A 14,982-nucleotide genomic window follows, 5' to 3' on the forward strand; every position below is an offset into this window, starting at 1 on the left:
TCGAGGCCTGACAGCCAGAGCACTGTGCAAACTGACTACTGCCCAGCGTGACTAAAACACAAAAAGCCGAGCCCCATTAGGAACAGCTCACCCACCGGGCAACCCTCCGCTTCCCTCCTTTAGCTCTTCGCTACCTACCCGACGCCTAAAAGGGAGAGGGGGGCGGGGGCGGGGGGGGGGGGGAGGAAGGTTCCCGCGTCATGTGACGCTACGATCACGTGACTCCGTCCTGCGGGAGCCAAGGTGCTATCCAGTTCCCGCAGCCTTAGGGAGGGGCCCGACGATGCTGTCCCGCCTGCTCAAAGAACATCAGGCCAAGCAGAACGAACGCAAGGAGCTGCAGGGTGAGTGCGGTGTCCCCCCTCCCCCCCACCCCCCCACCGCGGGCGCGCCGGGCCGCGGCCTAGCTTCTGCCGGAAGCCTGGGCCTCCCGTAACCTCCCAGATCAGGGGGAGGGCGCCGGCTAGCGGGCCACCCGAGCGAGCGCAGGCAGGCAGGGACTGGGGGCGGCTCTCCTGGGGAATCCGTTTTCTCGCCTACCCGCTCGGGTCCCCTCGGCAACTTCCCGGATCCCGCCGGGTGAGCCCCGCCCCCTGGCTCTTGGCGCGCGGTGCCCATTGGTCCAGGCAGCCTCTCGCCCCGGAAGTGGGAGGGGCTGGGGGCCCGCCCCCATGAGTGGTTGGATTCCAAAGGGTCTGCCGCATAGCCCAGGCAAGGAAGTCTCTCCCAAGGCCCAGACTGGCAGTCCTGGGGTGCCAAATTGCTGCCCGCAGTAGGGGAGAAAGGGTGTCTGGGAAAAGTCCTGGGCGTGCCGGACGGAGTCCCTTTCCCTCTAAGGGTGCCACCAAAATAAAGAGGGTTGTTTTGTTTATGTATGGGAGGTTCTCTTCTTTAAAGGTCTGACATTAGATGGCAGTTTCCAGAACAGTAATAGGTGCATGGGGACCCATTAGCACCACCGCTCAAATGTGAAGTCAGCTTCAATCCCTCACCCCACCCCACCCCTCCCTAGAGAAGAGGAGGCGAGAGGCTATCACTGCAGCGACCTGCCTGACGGAAGCGCTGGTGGATCACCTCAACGTGGGGTATGAACCTCTTCCTCCATCCACCCCGGTTAGGCAAGGTCTGGCTCATCCTCCTAAAGGATCCCGCGTGCTCCAGTAACTCCCCTGACCGGTCCCCTGCCCCCTAATGTAACTTTATGAAGAGTTGAGTCCGCTTTGACAACCACCCCCCCGCCCCCCAACACTGCATGGAGGCGAAGCAGCTGCGGTGGTTGGGGAAACAGCCAGAATTTGCCCCACCACCACCACACCCTCCCTGGCACTACTTGGTGCCATCTGTCCAGCTCGACTCACCCTTTTAAGCCCAGCTGTCACTTGGATGTGAGGGAAAGACAACCTCTTTCACCACATACCCTCTTTCCTTCCTCACCTCCTACTCTCTGGCAACCCCGGGGAAACAGATGGCAGGAACAAGACGGCACAGCTGGTAGAAGTACCAAAGAGCCTGTGCCAAGACCTATAGCAAAACCAAGCTCTTTCTTCTCTTCCTTCTGGGTCTCCTGGGGGCGGGGGGACCCTACCCCCAACCTCAACCCTCAGTGAGGAGACCCATGATAGCCAAAGACGTGAAGAGCTTTCCCGGCCCTGTGTGACTCAGCGGAGATGGTGCTCTGATAGTCTGTCCCTGGGAAGGAAGGAGGCACGTACTATGCCTCGCACCAGGGCCAGGAGAGCAGTTTGGTTGCAAATCCAAAGGCTTGAGTCACCACGGGAGTCAGGAGGGATTGAGGTCATCTCCTTTACTCATCCTGAGGGGAGATCAGGGGAAAGAATGGCTGTGGTCAGAGCCTCTGGTCTCTTCTGTCTCCAGACAGCTCTCTTCTCTCAATGCTCCCACGTTGGCACTTCCTTTGCCGCCATTTGTGAGGCTGGCCAGACTTCTCTCTTCCCTATTTATTTGCTAGATGCCACCCCACATTCAAAGCTTAGAGGGCAGCTAAGCCAAATCCAGATTAGAAAGGGTTTTGTGTTGCTACCCACAGCTCCTATTCTCCAGAAAATAAAACAAAGGCTTAGTCTGTCTCAGCCCTTGTCAGGTGCCCCCCCCCAGCCCTTTGCCTCCTCTGCCCCCACACATTCCACCGGGTGGGGGTCCCCGAATGTGGAGCCTCCTTACTGACCCAGAGCTTTGGAATAGGCAATGAAAAGGTCATCTGTGAATAAATAAGGGAGGGAGCAGGGAGTATGTAAAGGGGGAAGCAGACGGAGCCCCGCCCCATGGTGGTAACTGTTAGCTCAAGCACCACCTTGACTGAGCCTGGAGCATCAGAGCAGGATGTGTCGGGGACAGGAGCTGGGTGTCATGATGAACGCCCATATGCCTGTAACCCCAGCCAAAGAAGCTCCATCCACACAGCAAGTTTGAAGTCACTCTGGGCTACATAAAACCCTGTCTCAAAAAGGGGGGGGTGGTGGGGGGGGAGAGCCAAGAAAATTTCTTGGGGTAGGCTCAGCTGACCTGGGGTTCCTAGGGAAGAGAGTTGCTCTCCCATCTACCCCAGACTCAGGAAGCGGCCTGATCTTCGAAACTTCTCATAGAGATCACTGGGCCTCAGACCACTGCCAGGTGTGTCCCTGCTGCTGACTTTTCCCACGCTCCCTTCTCCCTCCCAGCTCTTCCTCAGGGATACCCCCTAGGTTAACCCTCCCTACCCCATCTCAGCTGCACACACTTCCCCAGAGCCTAGGAAATGGTATGTTTCTAGTCTGCGCCCAACTTGGCCTTCCTGGCAACCCTGGGGTTGGAGGAAGCAGCCTGCTTCATTTGGGTCACATCCAGAAAGGGCCAGAATCCTAAGGCTTCCCGGTCCTACCTCCTGGCTGACCCCCCCCTCCCCCCGCCACCGCTGTAAGAGGCTACTTCCCCTGAAGCCCACCCCCTGTGATTGGGTGAGCCGACACCCCTCTCCTCCCACGCTCAGTGTGGCCCAGGCCTACATGAACCAGAGGAAGTTGGACCATGAGGTGAAGACCCTCCAGGTCCAGGCTGCCCAGTTTGCCAAGCAGACCGGCCAGTGGATTGGAATGGTGGAGAACTTCAACCAGGCACTTAAGGTGGGCCAGACTCAACACACCACTGCCTTTATCTGAGCCCAGACTGGCTGTCTCCAGTCTCACAGCTATCCCAGACCTAGGGTTAATGAGGAACTGGGGATGGCTCCAGATAGCCCTTCTATGGCTGTGGTGTCAGAAAAGCTAGGAAGAAAAAGGCAGGATCGAGCCGGGCGTGGTGGCGCACGCCTTTAATCCCAGCACTCAGGAGGCAGAGGCAGGCTGATCGCTGTGAGTTCGAGGCCAGCCTGGATTACAAAGTGAGTCCAGGACAGTCAAGGCTACACAGAGAAACCTTGTCTGGAAAAAAAAAAAAAGAAGAAGAAAGAAAGAAAGAAAAAGGCAGGATCTTGGGATATGGCTCAGTGACACATTACACACACACACACACACACACACACACACACACACACACACGTACTCAGAAAACCCTGAGTGTGAGCCGAGCGTGGTGGCGCACGCCTATAATCCCAGCACTTGGGAGGCAGAGGCAGGCGGATCGCTGTGAGTTTGAGGCCAGCCTGGTCTACAAAGTGAGTCCAGGACAGCCAAGGCTACAACACAGAGAAACCCTGTCTCGAAAAACCAAAAAAAAAAGAAAGAAAGAAAGAAAAAGAAAAGAAAACCCTGAGTGTGATACGTGGACAGAACTCCCAGTCACACAGGAGGCTGACACAGGAAGGATAGCTTGAGCCCAGGAGTTGAAGCCAACCCAAGCAACGTTGCAGTAATCCATCTCAAAAGAAAGGTAGACAGACAGACAGAAATGCAGTCGGTGGATCTGACTTAGTTGGGGAGGCCTAATCTACCCACCCTGGTCCCTGACCTGCAGTCTCCTCTCCCTCTCCCAGGAAATCGGGGATGTGGAGAACTGGGCTCGGAGCATCGAGCTAGACATGCGCAGCATCGCCACCGCCCTGGAGTACGTGTACAAAGGGCAGCTGCAGGCTGCGCCGTCCTAGCCTAAAGCTCGCCCCTCTTACTTCACCCTCCCCGGCGGGAGGGACACTGGTGGGCCATGAATAAAGACACACGCTTCCATTCTACACGGTGTATTTGAAGGAGTCACTAGCCCCCCCCCCCCGACAGAGTCACCAGCCCCCCCCCCGATGTGTAGTGGGGGCTCCAAGGTTGTTTCCCATGGGACAAGTGCCTTGTGGTGGAGGGTGGCACTACCCTCCTTGTTACCCTCCTCTTCCTTGGACGCATTGCAGGTGCCTTATTGGGTGAGCAAAAAGAAAGTGTCCCCATGTCTGCCCCCTTCCCCCCCCCCCCGCCCCCGAAATGTGGTCAGCCTTGGCTTGAAACTTTGTACTCCCGGATTTCAGTTTCCTGCCGGGCAGAATTAAGGCAGACAACAGACCCAGTTAGTCCTCAGTGCTGGCTCTGTGCCTCACTCACGTGCCCTTCCATGGTGCTGTTAAGCAGTGTCATGAGACTGGGGCAGGTGGGAGATTAAGTCCTGAGGGCACTTAAGAGCTGAAAAGGAAGAAAAAAAAATGGCAGATCCCGGGCCACCCACAGAGAGGGCCAGCTGCCCTGTTAGGTTTCCCACCTCCTAGGAAACAGTGGCAAAGATGGTCAGGAGCCCAGGCTGGAAAAGATGGGGGCTGCGGGGGACCCTGTGCAGAGCTGCCCTCTGCCAAAACCTGGCTTCAGCCTCTTAGCTCCTCCTCATCGCTGCCCCCACCCCATGAACATACAGACATTTGACACTCCTGCTCCACAGCAAGGGTCCACCCACTGCAGACTTTGGCCTTAGCTGTAGCTAATTTGGGAGCTTGAGAGGGTTAGGAGCCAAGTCTCTTAAGCAGACGAAAAAGCTACAGCTTCGCACGTTGCGCTACCTGCCAGCTTTCCCCAGAGGTAAGCGGTGGTGGGAATGGGGCTGCTATTCAGAGACGAGCTAAGGATGGTGCGTAGTGATCACTTCAAGCTTTGAGCTTTGAGTATTGTCCTCACAGTCCATCCCTTTGATCTTCACAACCCTGGTGTGCGCCTGGTAGGTACTACAGTCCAATTTACTGAGAAAACAGGTACCAACATAGACTGAAGATGTCCGGCCTCACACAGTGACTTTGATGGTACCAGAAATGAAACGACGGCTCTTGGTTCCAAGAGTAATGCAAGGATGTGTTCAGAGGGTTTTGATGGTGCTGCTTTAGTGGGGACTGGTAACCCAGAGCTCCCACACAACAGCTCTGCACACAGGACCAGCTCAGGGTTATTTCATTGCCCACATGTTTTGCACCATAAGCCATTAGTTGCCAGTCATCTGCCAAGCATATTGCTGCTTGGTTTGTCTGCTCAGACCAAACATTTCCAGCTAAGTAGATGTGAGGGACCGGGGCTAAAGGGGCAGAGGAAGTGAATGGCAAGCTTTCCTGCCAGCCTAGACTGCCATCTGCAGGGCATCGCATCCAACCATGTGGCTGCCTCTCCTTCTGGGTGCCTTGCTGTGGGCAGTGCTGTGGTTGTTCAGAGACCGGCAGAGGCTGCCTGCCAGCGATGCTTTCATCTTCATCACTGGCTGCGACTCGGGCTTCGGGCGCCTTCTGGCTCTGCAACTTGACCAGAAGGGCTTCCAAGTCCTGGCCAGCTGCCTGACCCCCTCTGGGGCAGCAGCCCTACAGCAGACGGCTTCCTCCCGTCTCCACACCACACTGCTGGATATCGCTGATCCCCAGAGTGTCCAGCAGGTTGCCAAGTGGGTGAAGACACAGGTCGGAGATGCCGGTGAGTATAGAGCTGTACCTGCAGAGCAATCCCAGGACCTACTGAGGCTGTGGGGGAGGAACAGGGCTCCAGGCCTTCCAGAAACATCTGAGAATGCCTCGGTCTCCTCAAACCACCCCCTGTGTCTGTCATCTTCCCACAGGGCTTTTTGGCCTGGTGAATAATGCTGGTGTGGCCGGTATCATTGGGCCCACACCATGGCTGACACAAGACGACTTCCAGCGAGTGCTGAACGTAAACACACTGGGTCCCATTGGGGTCACCCTAGCCCTGCTGCCGCTGCTACAGCAGGCCCAGGGCCGGGTGGTCAACATCACCAGTGTCTTGGGTCGCCTAGCAGCCAATGGCGGGGGCTACTGTGTCTCCAAGTTTGGCCTGGAGGCCTTCTCTGACAGTCTGAGGTGAGGATGCACAGCTTCAGACCCTGGCCCTGGCCTAAAGCGGGGAGGGATCCTACTCAAACAGGTACCTCAGTGAGTGACACAGGCTAGGAGAGGGGGGTAGGACAACACAGGGGAGATGGAAGAGGAGGCAGGGTTGTAGGAGAGACCCAAGCTTTATCATTTACAAGCTTTGTGTCCTTAAGTTATGTGTGTGGTGGGTGTGTGTGGTGTGTAATATGGGTATGGTGTGGGAGTGTGGTGAGTTTTTGAAACAAGTCTCACTGTGTCACTCTGACTGACCTGGAACTGACAGAAATCAATCTGCCTCTGCCTCCCTAGTACTGGGATTAAAGGTGTGCGCCACCATACCAGGCAGGTCACTTCTTTTATTTTTTATTTTTGAGTCAGGTTTGCACTCTGTAGTCCAGACTGGCCTCGAATTCTTGGCAATCCTCCCGCCTCATCCTGTTGAGGACACAGATTACAGTTGTGAGCCACCACACATCAGTTAGGCTACTTCTCTAGGTGTTTTAGTTTTTCTTTCAAATCGGTTAAAGCAGAGTGTGATTTGCCTCATGGGGTTTCAGAGTAAAGTGAGGCGTGGTAAGAATCCAGCAGCGCCTAGCTGTTAGGGGAAGCTTTTGTCACTCATGTTTAAATGGCATTGACTTAGATGTTTACTTATTTACACGTGCCCATGTGCATACTGTGTGCACACACATGCAGGAAGGCCATGGCACGCATTCTAAAGTAAACTTACTGAGGTTATAGCGTTGATGGCGAGAAACCTTGTTCCGTGAGTCATCTCACCAGCCCCCCAAATCACAGTAGGAGAAAAACTGATATCCATTCCATCCTCCCAGCCATTTATAAATAGATTTTACCACAGGGCTTCTTAGGAAGAGCATTGAGATCTGCCCCGAGGTCAGGTCTGCCCTCATTGTTGTGTTTTATGAGACAGGATGTCACTACGCAGCTCAGACTGGGATGGCAGACATACGCCTCCACTTAGGGCTCACCACGGACATGTCAAACAATAATGTTCAAAGTCCGTGAGAATACAAAGGAGCTGGAGCGAGCAGGGGAGCGGCAGAGTCTGTCAGGACAGAAGCACAGGCTGTAAGGAAGGCGGCTCTCCTCACCTCACTCCAGTTCCCCTTGTCTCCTGCGTCCCTTTCCCTTTCTGTACCTTCCAGTCAGCATCTTGGAACACAGCTTTGCACTTGGATCTCTACCCAGCCAGGCTCCCCACCCCCCACCACCAGCCCCTCCCCCCAGCTTTATCCACCAAGTCTAGATCCGTCACCCCTGCCCGGTCATCCGCTGAGTCTGCAGTCAGCAACCTTCAGGCTAATGATGGTTTGGCTTTTTGGTTTTTGGAGCTTTTTGTGTGTGTTTGTTTGTTTATTTGTTTGTTTTCCAGACAGGGTTTCTCTGTGTAGCCTTGGCTGTCCTAGACTCACTCTGTAGACCAGGCTGGCCTGAAACTCAGAGATCCGCCTGCCTCTGCCTCCCAAGTACACATTTAAATAGTTACATTGTAAATGGTTATATTAGTACATTCCCAGCCTTTAATCCCAGCACTCGGGAGGCAGAGGCAGGCAGATCTCTGTGAGTTCGAGGCCAGCCTGGTCTACATAGTGAGTTCCAGGACAGCCAGGAGGGCTGTTACACAGAGGAATCTTGTCTCAAAAAAAATAAATAAATAAAATAAAACTACCAAAAAACAACAACAACAAAACATTACTTTGCCAAGCATTGTGGTACACACCTTTAATCCCAGCACTGAGAGGGCAGAAGCAGGCAAACCTGAGTTCCAGGCAAATCTGATCTACATAGCAAGCTCTCGTTCAGCCAGGGCTACGTGGTGAAACCCTGTCTCAAAATAAACAAAAACATTCATTTTGTCTAGCCTATAGTACCTCAAAATTTACTATTAAAAGAAAGTAAGGTGGTTGGAGAGATGGCTCAGTGGTTAAGAGGCTGCTCTTCCAGAGGCCCTGAGTTCAATTCCCAGCACCCACATGGTGGCTCACAACCATCTGTAATGAGATCTGGTGCCCTCTTCTGGCCTCCTGGTGTGCATGTATACATATTAAATAAATAAATCTTAAAAAAAAAAAAAAAAAGTAAGGGACAGGGTAGGGAGCGGCTCACCAGCTAAGACCACTCGCTGTGTATCATGAGGAACCACACCACACAACACAAGCCCTCCGCTGGCCTTCATACACACCTGCGCACACGCCACACATTCACCTGGATCTTTCTGAAGTAGACCGGGGTGCTGAGACAGAGGATACTGGGTTCTAAATTAGTCTGGACCTACATTAGCAGCATGAGGCTGAGGCTTGGTCCCAACCGAGCACCACCCCACCCAGAAAAAGCCTGCTAGCCCTGAGTCCAGATCACAGAAGAAAATATGCAGGAGAGGTGGGCGGAGTGATCCCCACCCGCAATCCAAAACCTAGGGAAGCTGAGGCAGGGAATGAGGCCAGCCTGGGCTACATAGCAAGACTCATCACACACACTCCGAGCTTGACATCCGAGTTAAGTGGACATGATGGTAGGAGAGAGCCACCTTCTCCTCTGACATCCACACATGCACAAAGCAAATACAATTCCCTCTCCCTCCCCCTTCCTCCCTCCCTCCCGCCCTCCCCCCTTCTCATGTTTTTCAAGCCAGGCTTTCTCTGTGTATCCTTGGCTATCCTGGAGTCACTTTGTAGACCAGGCTGGCCTCGAACTCACAGCGATCCGCCTGCCTCTGCCTCCCGCATGCTGGAATTAAAGGTGTGTGTCACAACACCCGGCCCTACAATTTTCTTAAGTAAAGAATTCTTGGGGGCTGGAGAGATGGGTCAGTGGTTAAGAGCACCGACTGCTCTTCCAGAGGTCCTGAGTTCAATTCCCAGCAACCACATGGTGGCTCACAACCATCTATAATGTGATTTGATGCCCTCTTCTGGTCTGCGGGTGTACATGAGGACAGAACACTGTATACATAACAATAAATAAATCTTAAAAAGAAAAAAAGAAAAAGAAAATTTCAAGATTATCCTAGATTACACAGTGAGACCCTGTCTCATAAAATAAAAGGTTTAAAAAGAGAGAAGCCAAGCTTGGTGGTACACACCTTTAATCCCAGCACCCGGGAGGCAGAGGCTAGCGTGGTCTACAAAGTGAGTTACAGGACAGGCAGGGCTGTTACACATAGAAACCCTGTCTTTAAAAAAAAAAACAAACGAGAGAGAAGTATGCAGGCTAACATGATGGCACACACCTGTAATCTCAACACATAGGAGGTAAGAGGCATAAATTATCAAGAGTTCAGGGTCATCCTTGGCTACACAGGGAGCTCAGGGCTAGCCTGGGCTACATGAAACCCCATCTCAAAAAAAACAAAAACAAAAACAACAACAACAACAACAAGGAGCCCGGGAGATGGCTCAGGATAAAAAAGATTCCTGCTCTTGCAGAGGACCCAGGTTTGGATTCCAGCACCTTAAGGTTGGCTCCAACCTGTAACCCCGTTAGTGACTTCTGACCAATGACGGTTCCTGCACATACGTGGTGCACACGAACTCATACAGCCATCCTCACATGAATTAATCAACAAATCTTCTTTTACAAGGAAAACAAGCCCAACAATGCCTTGCCCTAGGCTGCTATTGGTGTGGCTCACCTGGTTGCCTACCATGCACAGGTCCTAGGTTTATCCTCTGAGCCAGGGAGAAAAAAAACAACCTCCCACCCCACCCCTGTGCTCCCATCCCCGGCCAACCAGCAGCAGCTTTCCTGTCAGGGCGCCTTTCTGTCTTAGATTCCACTCTCCTGGAAACCCAGGCTGACACACAGAAACTCCGCCCTCCCTGCAGGCGGGACATGGCTCCGTTCGGAGTACAAGTCTCCATTGTGGAGCCTGGTTTCTTCCGAACCCCCGTGACCAACCTGGAGAGTCTGGAGAACACCCTGACGGCCTGTTGGGCCCGGCTGCCTCCCGCCACGCAGGCCCACTATGGGGACGCCTTCCTCGCTGCTTGTGAGTGGCTGGGCCTGTATCCTATCCGGTGCATGATAGGAAAAAGAAGCCCCAGATAGGTCAGGCCTCCTAGGGAGGAAAAGGCTGGGCAGAGGGGATGTTGTCACCTCCCAAGGACCTGTAAGGCGCCTAACATGAGACGCAGGAGAGGCAGGTTGAACATGCGCACTGACTACATCTATCACGCTTCAGACCTGCGAACACAGCGCCGCATCATGGACCTGATCTGTGACCCGGACCTAACGAAGGTGACCGGCTGCCTGGAGCATGCCCTGACTGCTCGTCACCCCCGAACCCGCTACAGCCCAGGCTGGGATGCCAAGCTGCTCTGGCTGCCGGCCTCCTACCTTCCAGCCAGGCTGGTGGACACAGTGCTCAGCTGGGTCCTTCCCCGGCCTGCCCAGGCAATCTACTGATCTCTAGCTTTGCAGCAAGAGGCTGGTTTCGAGGGGCAAGGCATTTATTTTTGTCCCCACCTTGGTGCTGCCTGGTTTCTGATACAAAGTAGGTTCTCAATAAATGTGTATTACTTTAAAACAAAAAGTACGTGGGCAGAAATGAAGGTGCTGTGGGAAGCTGACAAGATATAAGTCTGTAAAATCCCTAAGCTGCCCAGGGCCTAAAGTCTGGTCTGTCTAGTGCCTGCAAAACTTCTGTTGTCCACTGGGTGCACCTTAGATGCTTTTTGGAGCTGCACTTGGAGAGATGGCCACCAGGGGGCATTTTTCTCGGATTTTTCAAGGTAGAGTTGAGAATGCGCAGTTTGCACAAAAGTATCTATTTTTCCTGGGGACAGAGGGGAATGTGACGAAAAATGGTCATAGCCAAATTGGGTGGCTTCCATGAAAGAAGGAAATAGTGAAATTCTCCTATTATCTAATAGTCCGGGACACTGGCCACACAGGTCTCAAGCACCTTAATCATTCTGAGAGAAGCCAGGTCTCCTTGAGGCCTGAGGAGGAAGGAGTTTGCTGACCTCAGCATCAGAAGGCCAAAAAGTTAAACAGCCATGGCCAGGCTCCACCCTTGGTGGGAAACCCTTGGACTTACGCAGGAGATGGCCTCAGGAACTGAAGACTGAGCTGGCAACACAAAACCAGGGGTCAGGGACGAGACTCAGACACACCCTCCTCTGGATCCCCACCTCTCCCACTGCCAACGCAACCAATACATTCAAGAAAATACTCCATCAGGGCTGGAGAGATGGCTCAGCGGTTAAGAGCACTGACTGCTCTTCCAAAGGACCCGGGTTCAATTCCCAGCACCCACATGGCAGCTCACAACTGTCCCTAATTCCAAGATCTGACACAGACATACATGCAGGCAAAACACCAATGCATATCAAGTAAAAATAAATAAATTATTAAATAAAATAAGAAATACTCCGATCCCCAAACCCAGCCTAAATATGTCTGCCGGTTCCCAGGGCAGGGACGAGGAGAAGGGAAAGAAAGGGGGGCCGTCCATCACTCTAAGACAAACTGAGGCTCCTTTTTAGGTCTGAAAAAATAATCCGTTTAATTGAAAACCCCGGAGAATCCGCTCCCTTAGTTGAAGAGGCGGAAGGGACCAGACCCCGCTACATGACTTCGTAGCCGCTTCGGATACTCTTCACCAGACAGCAGGAGAAGACGATTCCCAGGATCTAACGGGAGAGGCGGAAGTGAGGGCGGGGAGAAGGCAGGGCACAAGCTTCCTCAGCCCACCCAAGGGCCGCTGTTCCCAGAGACCGCAGCCCACAGCCTGTCTCACCTCCACAAAAGCAATGCCCAGGGCTGCCGCAGCCACCAGCAGTATATTCTTCCTCAGCCAGACCCCTATTTTCTCCAAGCAGCCCTGAAGGAAAGAGGCAGGCGTGGATACCAACAGGAAGAAGCTCCCTACTGACCTCCCGCACCCCCATCCCCCACCCCCACAACCTCTCTTCTGGACCTTCTGCCCCCCACCCACCCCCCCACCCCCCGCTTCTCCCAACCCCGATCCCATGGGCACCTCTCCCCACCTCCCAAGCCCCCTTCCTCTGACGTCTTCTCCCCACCTGGGTATAGATGGTGGACACCTTGAAGTCATTTCCACAGCCTGCAGTGACGTTGATGCAGCAAGAATCCGGGACGCGGTCCTTGGACATACCCGGAATGTTCTCCCAATCTGTGTAGTTGGTGGCCCCACAGCACTGAAACTAGGGGAGGGAGGAGGCGCGGAAGGAGACGCTGCTAAATGGGCCCCTCCACGTCGATTCAGAGATGAGAACCTTCCGCCCATCCCGCCCCTCTTCCCAGCCGGCCCACTCACTTGCTTCTGCCATTTGTCCACAGCTTGGGCTGTGCTGTTGTCTTTAAGGTAATCCTGCATGTGCTTGTTCAGGCTCTTATTAAACTCTGACTTCACCTGAGAGTAGGGAATCACGGTGTGGAGAGCAGAGTTCAGGCCCTAGCAGCCTGAGAGAGGGCTTCCCCCCCCCAATTCCCCTCTTCCCCCCCCCCCCACCTTCCGGCCACTAACCTTGTCTCTAAACACATAGCCAGTAATCGCCACAGCCACCTCCACAAGCATGATTAGACAGAGGAAGGTGGCAAACTGCAAGAGGACAGGACAGGAGCGAGTTGGGTTTGAAGTCTGGATTGAAAGCGCTTGCTCTGACCCAGTCACTTCCTGGGACACTCCTGGTGTGCTTCGCCCACCCGCCTCGCCACAGAAATGCCCTCTGGTAGTCCCGGGAGTCACGCGGGTCCCACACCCCCACTCACTGTAATCATAAGACAGTAGTTCTCCTTGCAAGCCCCACAGCAGCCCACAAAGGCCACCAGGAAGAGGAAGGTCCCCACTGCGATGATGATCACCGGCAACAGGGAGCTAGGAGTAGCCTCCTGGGTGATGGTCTGGTTCAAGGCAAGCTGAACTGCTACACCAATGGTAATCAACCCCACTGCGCAGGCCTGGGGGAAAAGGTGAGGGTGAGGTCGGATCCACCCCCACCCAGAACACAGTTTCTTACGCCTCCAGGAAACACTAGCTATGGAAAAGGAAGTCTGCCCATCCTTGCCCCACAGTGAAGGCTAGGTATCAGGAGGCGGCATGCCTTCCTCTAAACAGCTCTTGGGCCCAGGGTGTGCATCACTCCCTACGAACTCCCAGCTACACTCTCTCCCAGAACTGCCCCTCACTCCCGTGACTATGGCCCTGGGGTCAGCCAGGCCAGGGAGCGGGGAGAGGAGGTTAAGAGCGGCCCCTTTCTGTACCAACAGCGGCTTCCCAGGGCAGGGGCAAATGAAAGATGGGCAGAGCCCTTCCTCCCCCTAGTAGATGAGAGGGCAGAGATGAATCAACAGGGTAAGGAGTGGGGGCAGCACGGTGGCGATACCATCTGACCGTTGGCAGGTTGCCCCACTACCCCGTATCACAAATGGTTGGGTCACCAGACAGGAAGGGCCAGAAGGGGGTTGGTTGGGGTGCTGTCCGTCTAAGGTGGCCATTCCCGGTCCAAACTCTGCCCAGAGGTCCCAGAAAGCTGGAGGGAGGAGGGTGCTCTGCCTCTGGCCCCTTTCCCGGTGCTTTTCTTTCCACATCTGGCCTCCAGCTGCAGTCATTCCCGGGTCCCTCACCCAACCCCTCCCGGCACCCGCTCCAAGGCTCCCCGCCGGCGTGCCCGGTCCCCTTCCCACTCGACTCACGCAAAAGGCCAGCAGAAGAACGTAGAGTAAGAACTTGACACACTTCATTCCTCCTTCCACCGCCATGGCTGCTGGGCCTGGGGCGGGCCGCGGAGAGCGCGAGGATCAGAACAGGCGGAGGGGGCGCCGGAGCGGCAGCTCCCCGCCGGCCCTCGCAGCCTTCCCTGCGCGGCCCCCATCGCGGCCCCTCCCACCCGGAACCCGCGGTCAGATCCACGTCTCCCTGCCCCCTCCGCGGTGGCCAGACCCGGGGGTGGGGGCGCGCGGCACGGAGCTCGGGACCCCGGCACGCACGGAGGGAACTCGACCCGCGCCCGCCCGGGCCGCCAGCCTGCCCTCCGGCGCCCCGCGGGCGTCGCGAACTTCGAGGCAAAGTTGCTCGAGGGCCGAGCGGGGTGGCCGAGACGGAGCGCGAGACTGCTCTCGGGGGGTTCGGGGGGGAGCTGGGCACCGTGCGCCCCCCGCGCGCGCGCGTCCCCGGGGCATGAGGGGGGTCCCCCAGCCTCACCTGCGCTCCCGACGCTCCTCGATGCTCTCCCGCCGCGCCTCGGCCGCTGTCTCCCGTGCCCCCCGCTCGCGCCCCGCCTGCCGCGCGGCCCCGCCCCGGCTCCGGCCAGCCCCCTCCCCCTCGGGGTGGCCGCCAGCCTCCCTCATGTGACGCGGGAACAGCTGCGGCCTGAGTCACTAGGAGCTAGCCGAGGGGGAGGCGAGCCCCCGGCCCGGATAGGGCCACGTGGCCCCCCTTTGCGGAAGGCTGGAGCCAGGAGCTGGACCTCAGGGTTCCTCGGGGCATTCTGGTTTTCTGTGGGTCAGGAACGCTGAATAGGCGAGTAAGAGCCCAGAGGACGGAGGGTGGCAGAACTGAGGCAAAGTGTCAAAATGGTCTTCGGCTGCCCTCCTCCACCCGCACTCCCCTGTCGCAGGTTCCCAAGACCGCAGAAACCTTAGGTTGTTGGGTGGGGTTGGGTGGGGCGAGAATAAACTTCCAGAAAGCGCTGGGAGTGTCCTATCGTTCTAGCTTAGGGTTTTCTGGCCCT

The 14,982-nt window shown here is 55.5% G+C and overlaps 5 protein-coding genes across 9 annotated transcripts in view; 3 read left to right on the plus strand and 2 right to left on the minus strand.

The window, feature by feature from the left end:
* ITGA7 (integrin subunit alpha 7) overlaps positions 1-1,005 on the minus strand; it is a 35,132-nt gene extending 34,127 nt beyond the window's left edge. For 2 of the 3 annotated variants that reach the window (XM_084758484.1, XM_084758483.1), the window contains exon 1: positions 541-1,003. In XM_084758484.1, the coding sequence (XP_084614610.1) occupies positions 541-704 (164 nt within the window). In that variant the 5' untranslated portion in view covers positions 705-1,003. Of the gene's footprint in view, positions 1-540 lie in introns of all 3 variants that reach the window. The other variant, XM_084758485.1, reaches the window with a different exon arrangement.
* Positions 187-4,162, plus strand: BLOC1S1 (biogenesis of lysosomal organelles complex 1 subunit 1). The gene is made up of 4 exons (XM_084758622.1): positions 187-344; positions 1,013-1,085; positions 2,987-3,119; positions 3,968-4,162. Exons 1-4 carry the CDS (start codon positions 284-286, stop codon positions 4,076-4,078), a joined length of 378 nt encoding a protein of 125 aa, XP_084614748.1. The 5' UTR covers positions 187-283; the 3' UTR covers positions 4,079-4,162.
* A 223-nt stretch (positions 4,163-4,385) lies between these two features.
* RDH5 (retinol dehydrogenase 5) lies at positions 4,386-10,886 on the plus strand. 3 transcript variants are annotated; one of them, XM_084758578.1, is made up of 5 exons: positions 4,386-4,982; positions 5,513-5,852; positions 5,995-6,253; positions 10,111-10,274; positions 10,467-10,886. In XM_084758578.1, exons 2-5 carry the CDS (start codon positions 5,543-5,545, stop codon positions 10,688-10,690), a joined length of 957 nt encoding a protein of 318 aa, XP_084614704.1. In that variant the 5' UTR covers positions 4,386-4,982; positions 5,513-5,542; the 3' UTR covers positions 10,691-10,886. The 3 variants fall into 3 exon arrangements, with proteins under 3 accessions (XP_084614704.1, XP_084614702.1, XP_084614703.1); XM_084758576.1 differs by having other exon boundaries at positions 4,387-4,982; positions 5,508-5,852; XM_084758577.1 differs by having other exon boundaries at positions 4,389-4,982; positions 5,527-5,852.
* ORMDL2 (ORMDL sphingolipid biosynthesis regulator 2) overlaps positions 8,788-14,982 on the plus strand; it is a 92,552-nt gene continuing 86,357 nt past the window's right edge. The window contains exon 1 of the mRNA XM_084758613.1: positions 8,788-8,791. The gene's annotated coding sequence lies outside the window, so the exon portion shown is untranslated. The remainder of the gene's footprint in view (positions 8,792-14,982) is intronic.
* CD63 (CD63 molecule) lies at positions 11,766-14,583 on the minus strand. Its single transcript, XM_084758599.1, has 8 exons — positions 14,454-14,583; positions 13,946-14,022; positions 13,022-13,210; positions 12,777-12,851; positions 12,567-12,662; positions 12,313-12,453; positions 12,027-12,110; positions 11,766-11,919 (listed from the first exon to the last, which is right to left on the minus strand). Exons 2-8 carry the CDS (start codon positions 14,009-14,011, stop codon positions 11,854-11,856), a joined length of 717 nt encoding a protein of 238 aa, XP_084614725.1. The 5' UTR covers positions 14,012-14,022; positions 14,454-14,583; the 3' UTR covers positions 11,766-11,853.

This window comes from Acomys minous, assembly GCF_964271855.1.
Source record: "Acomys minous genome assembly, chromosome: 15".
Classification (NCBI taxonomy): Eukaryota; Metazoa; Chordata; class Mammalia; order Rodentia; family Muridae; genus Acomys; species Acomys minous.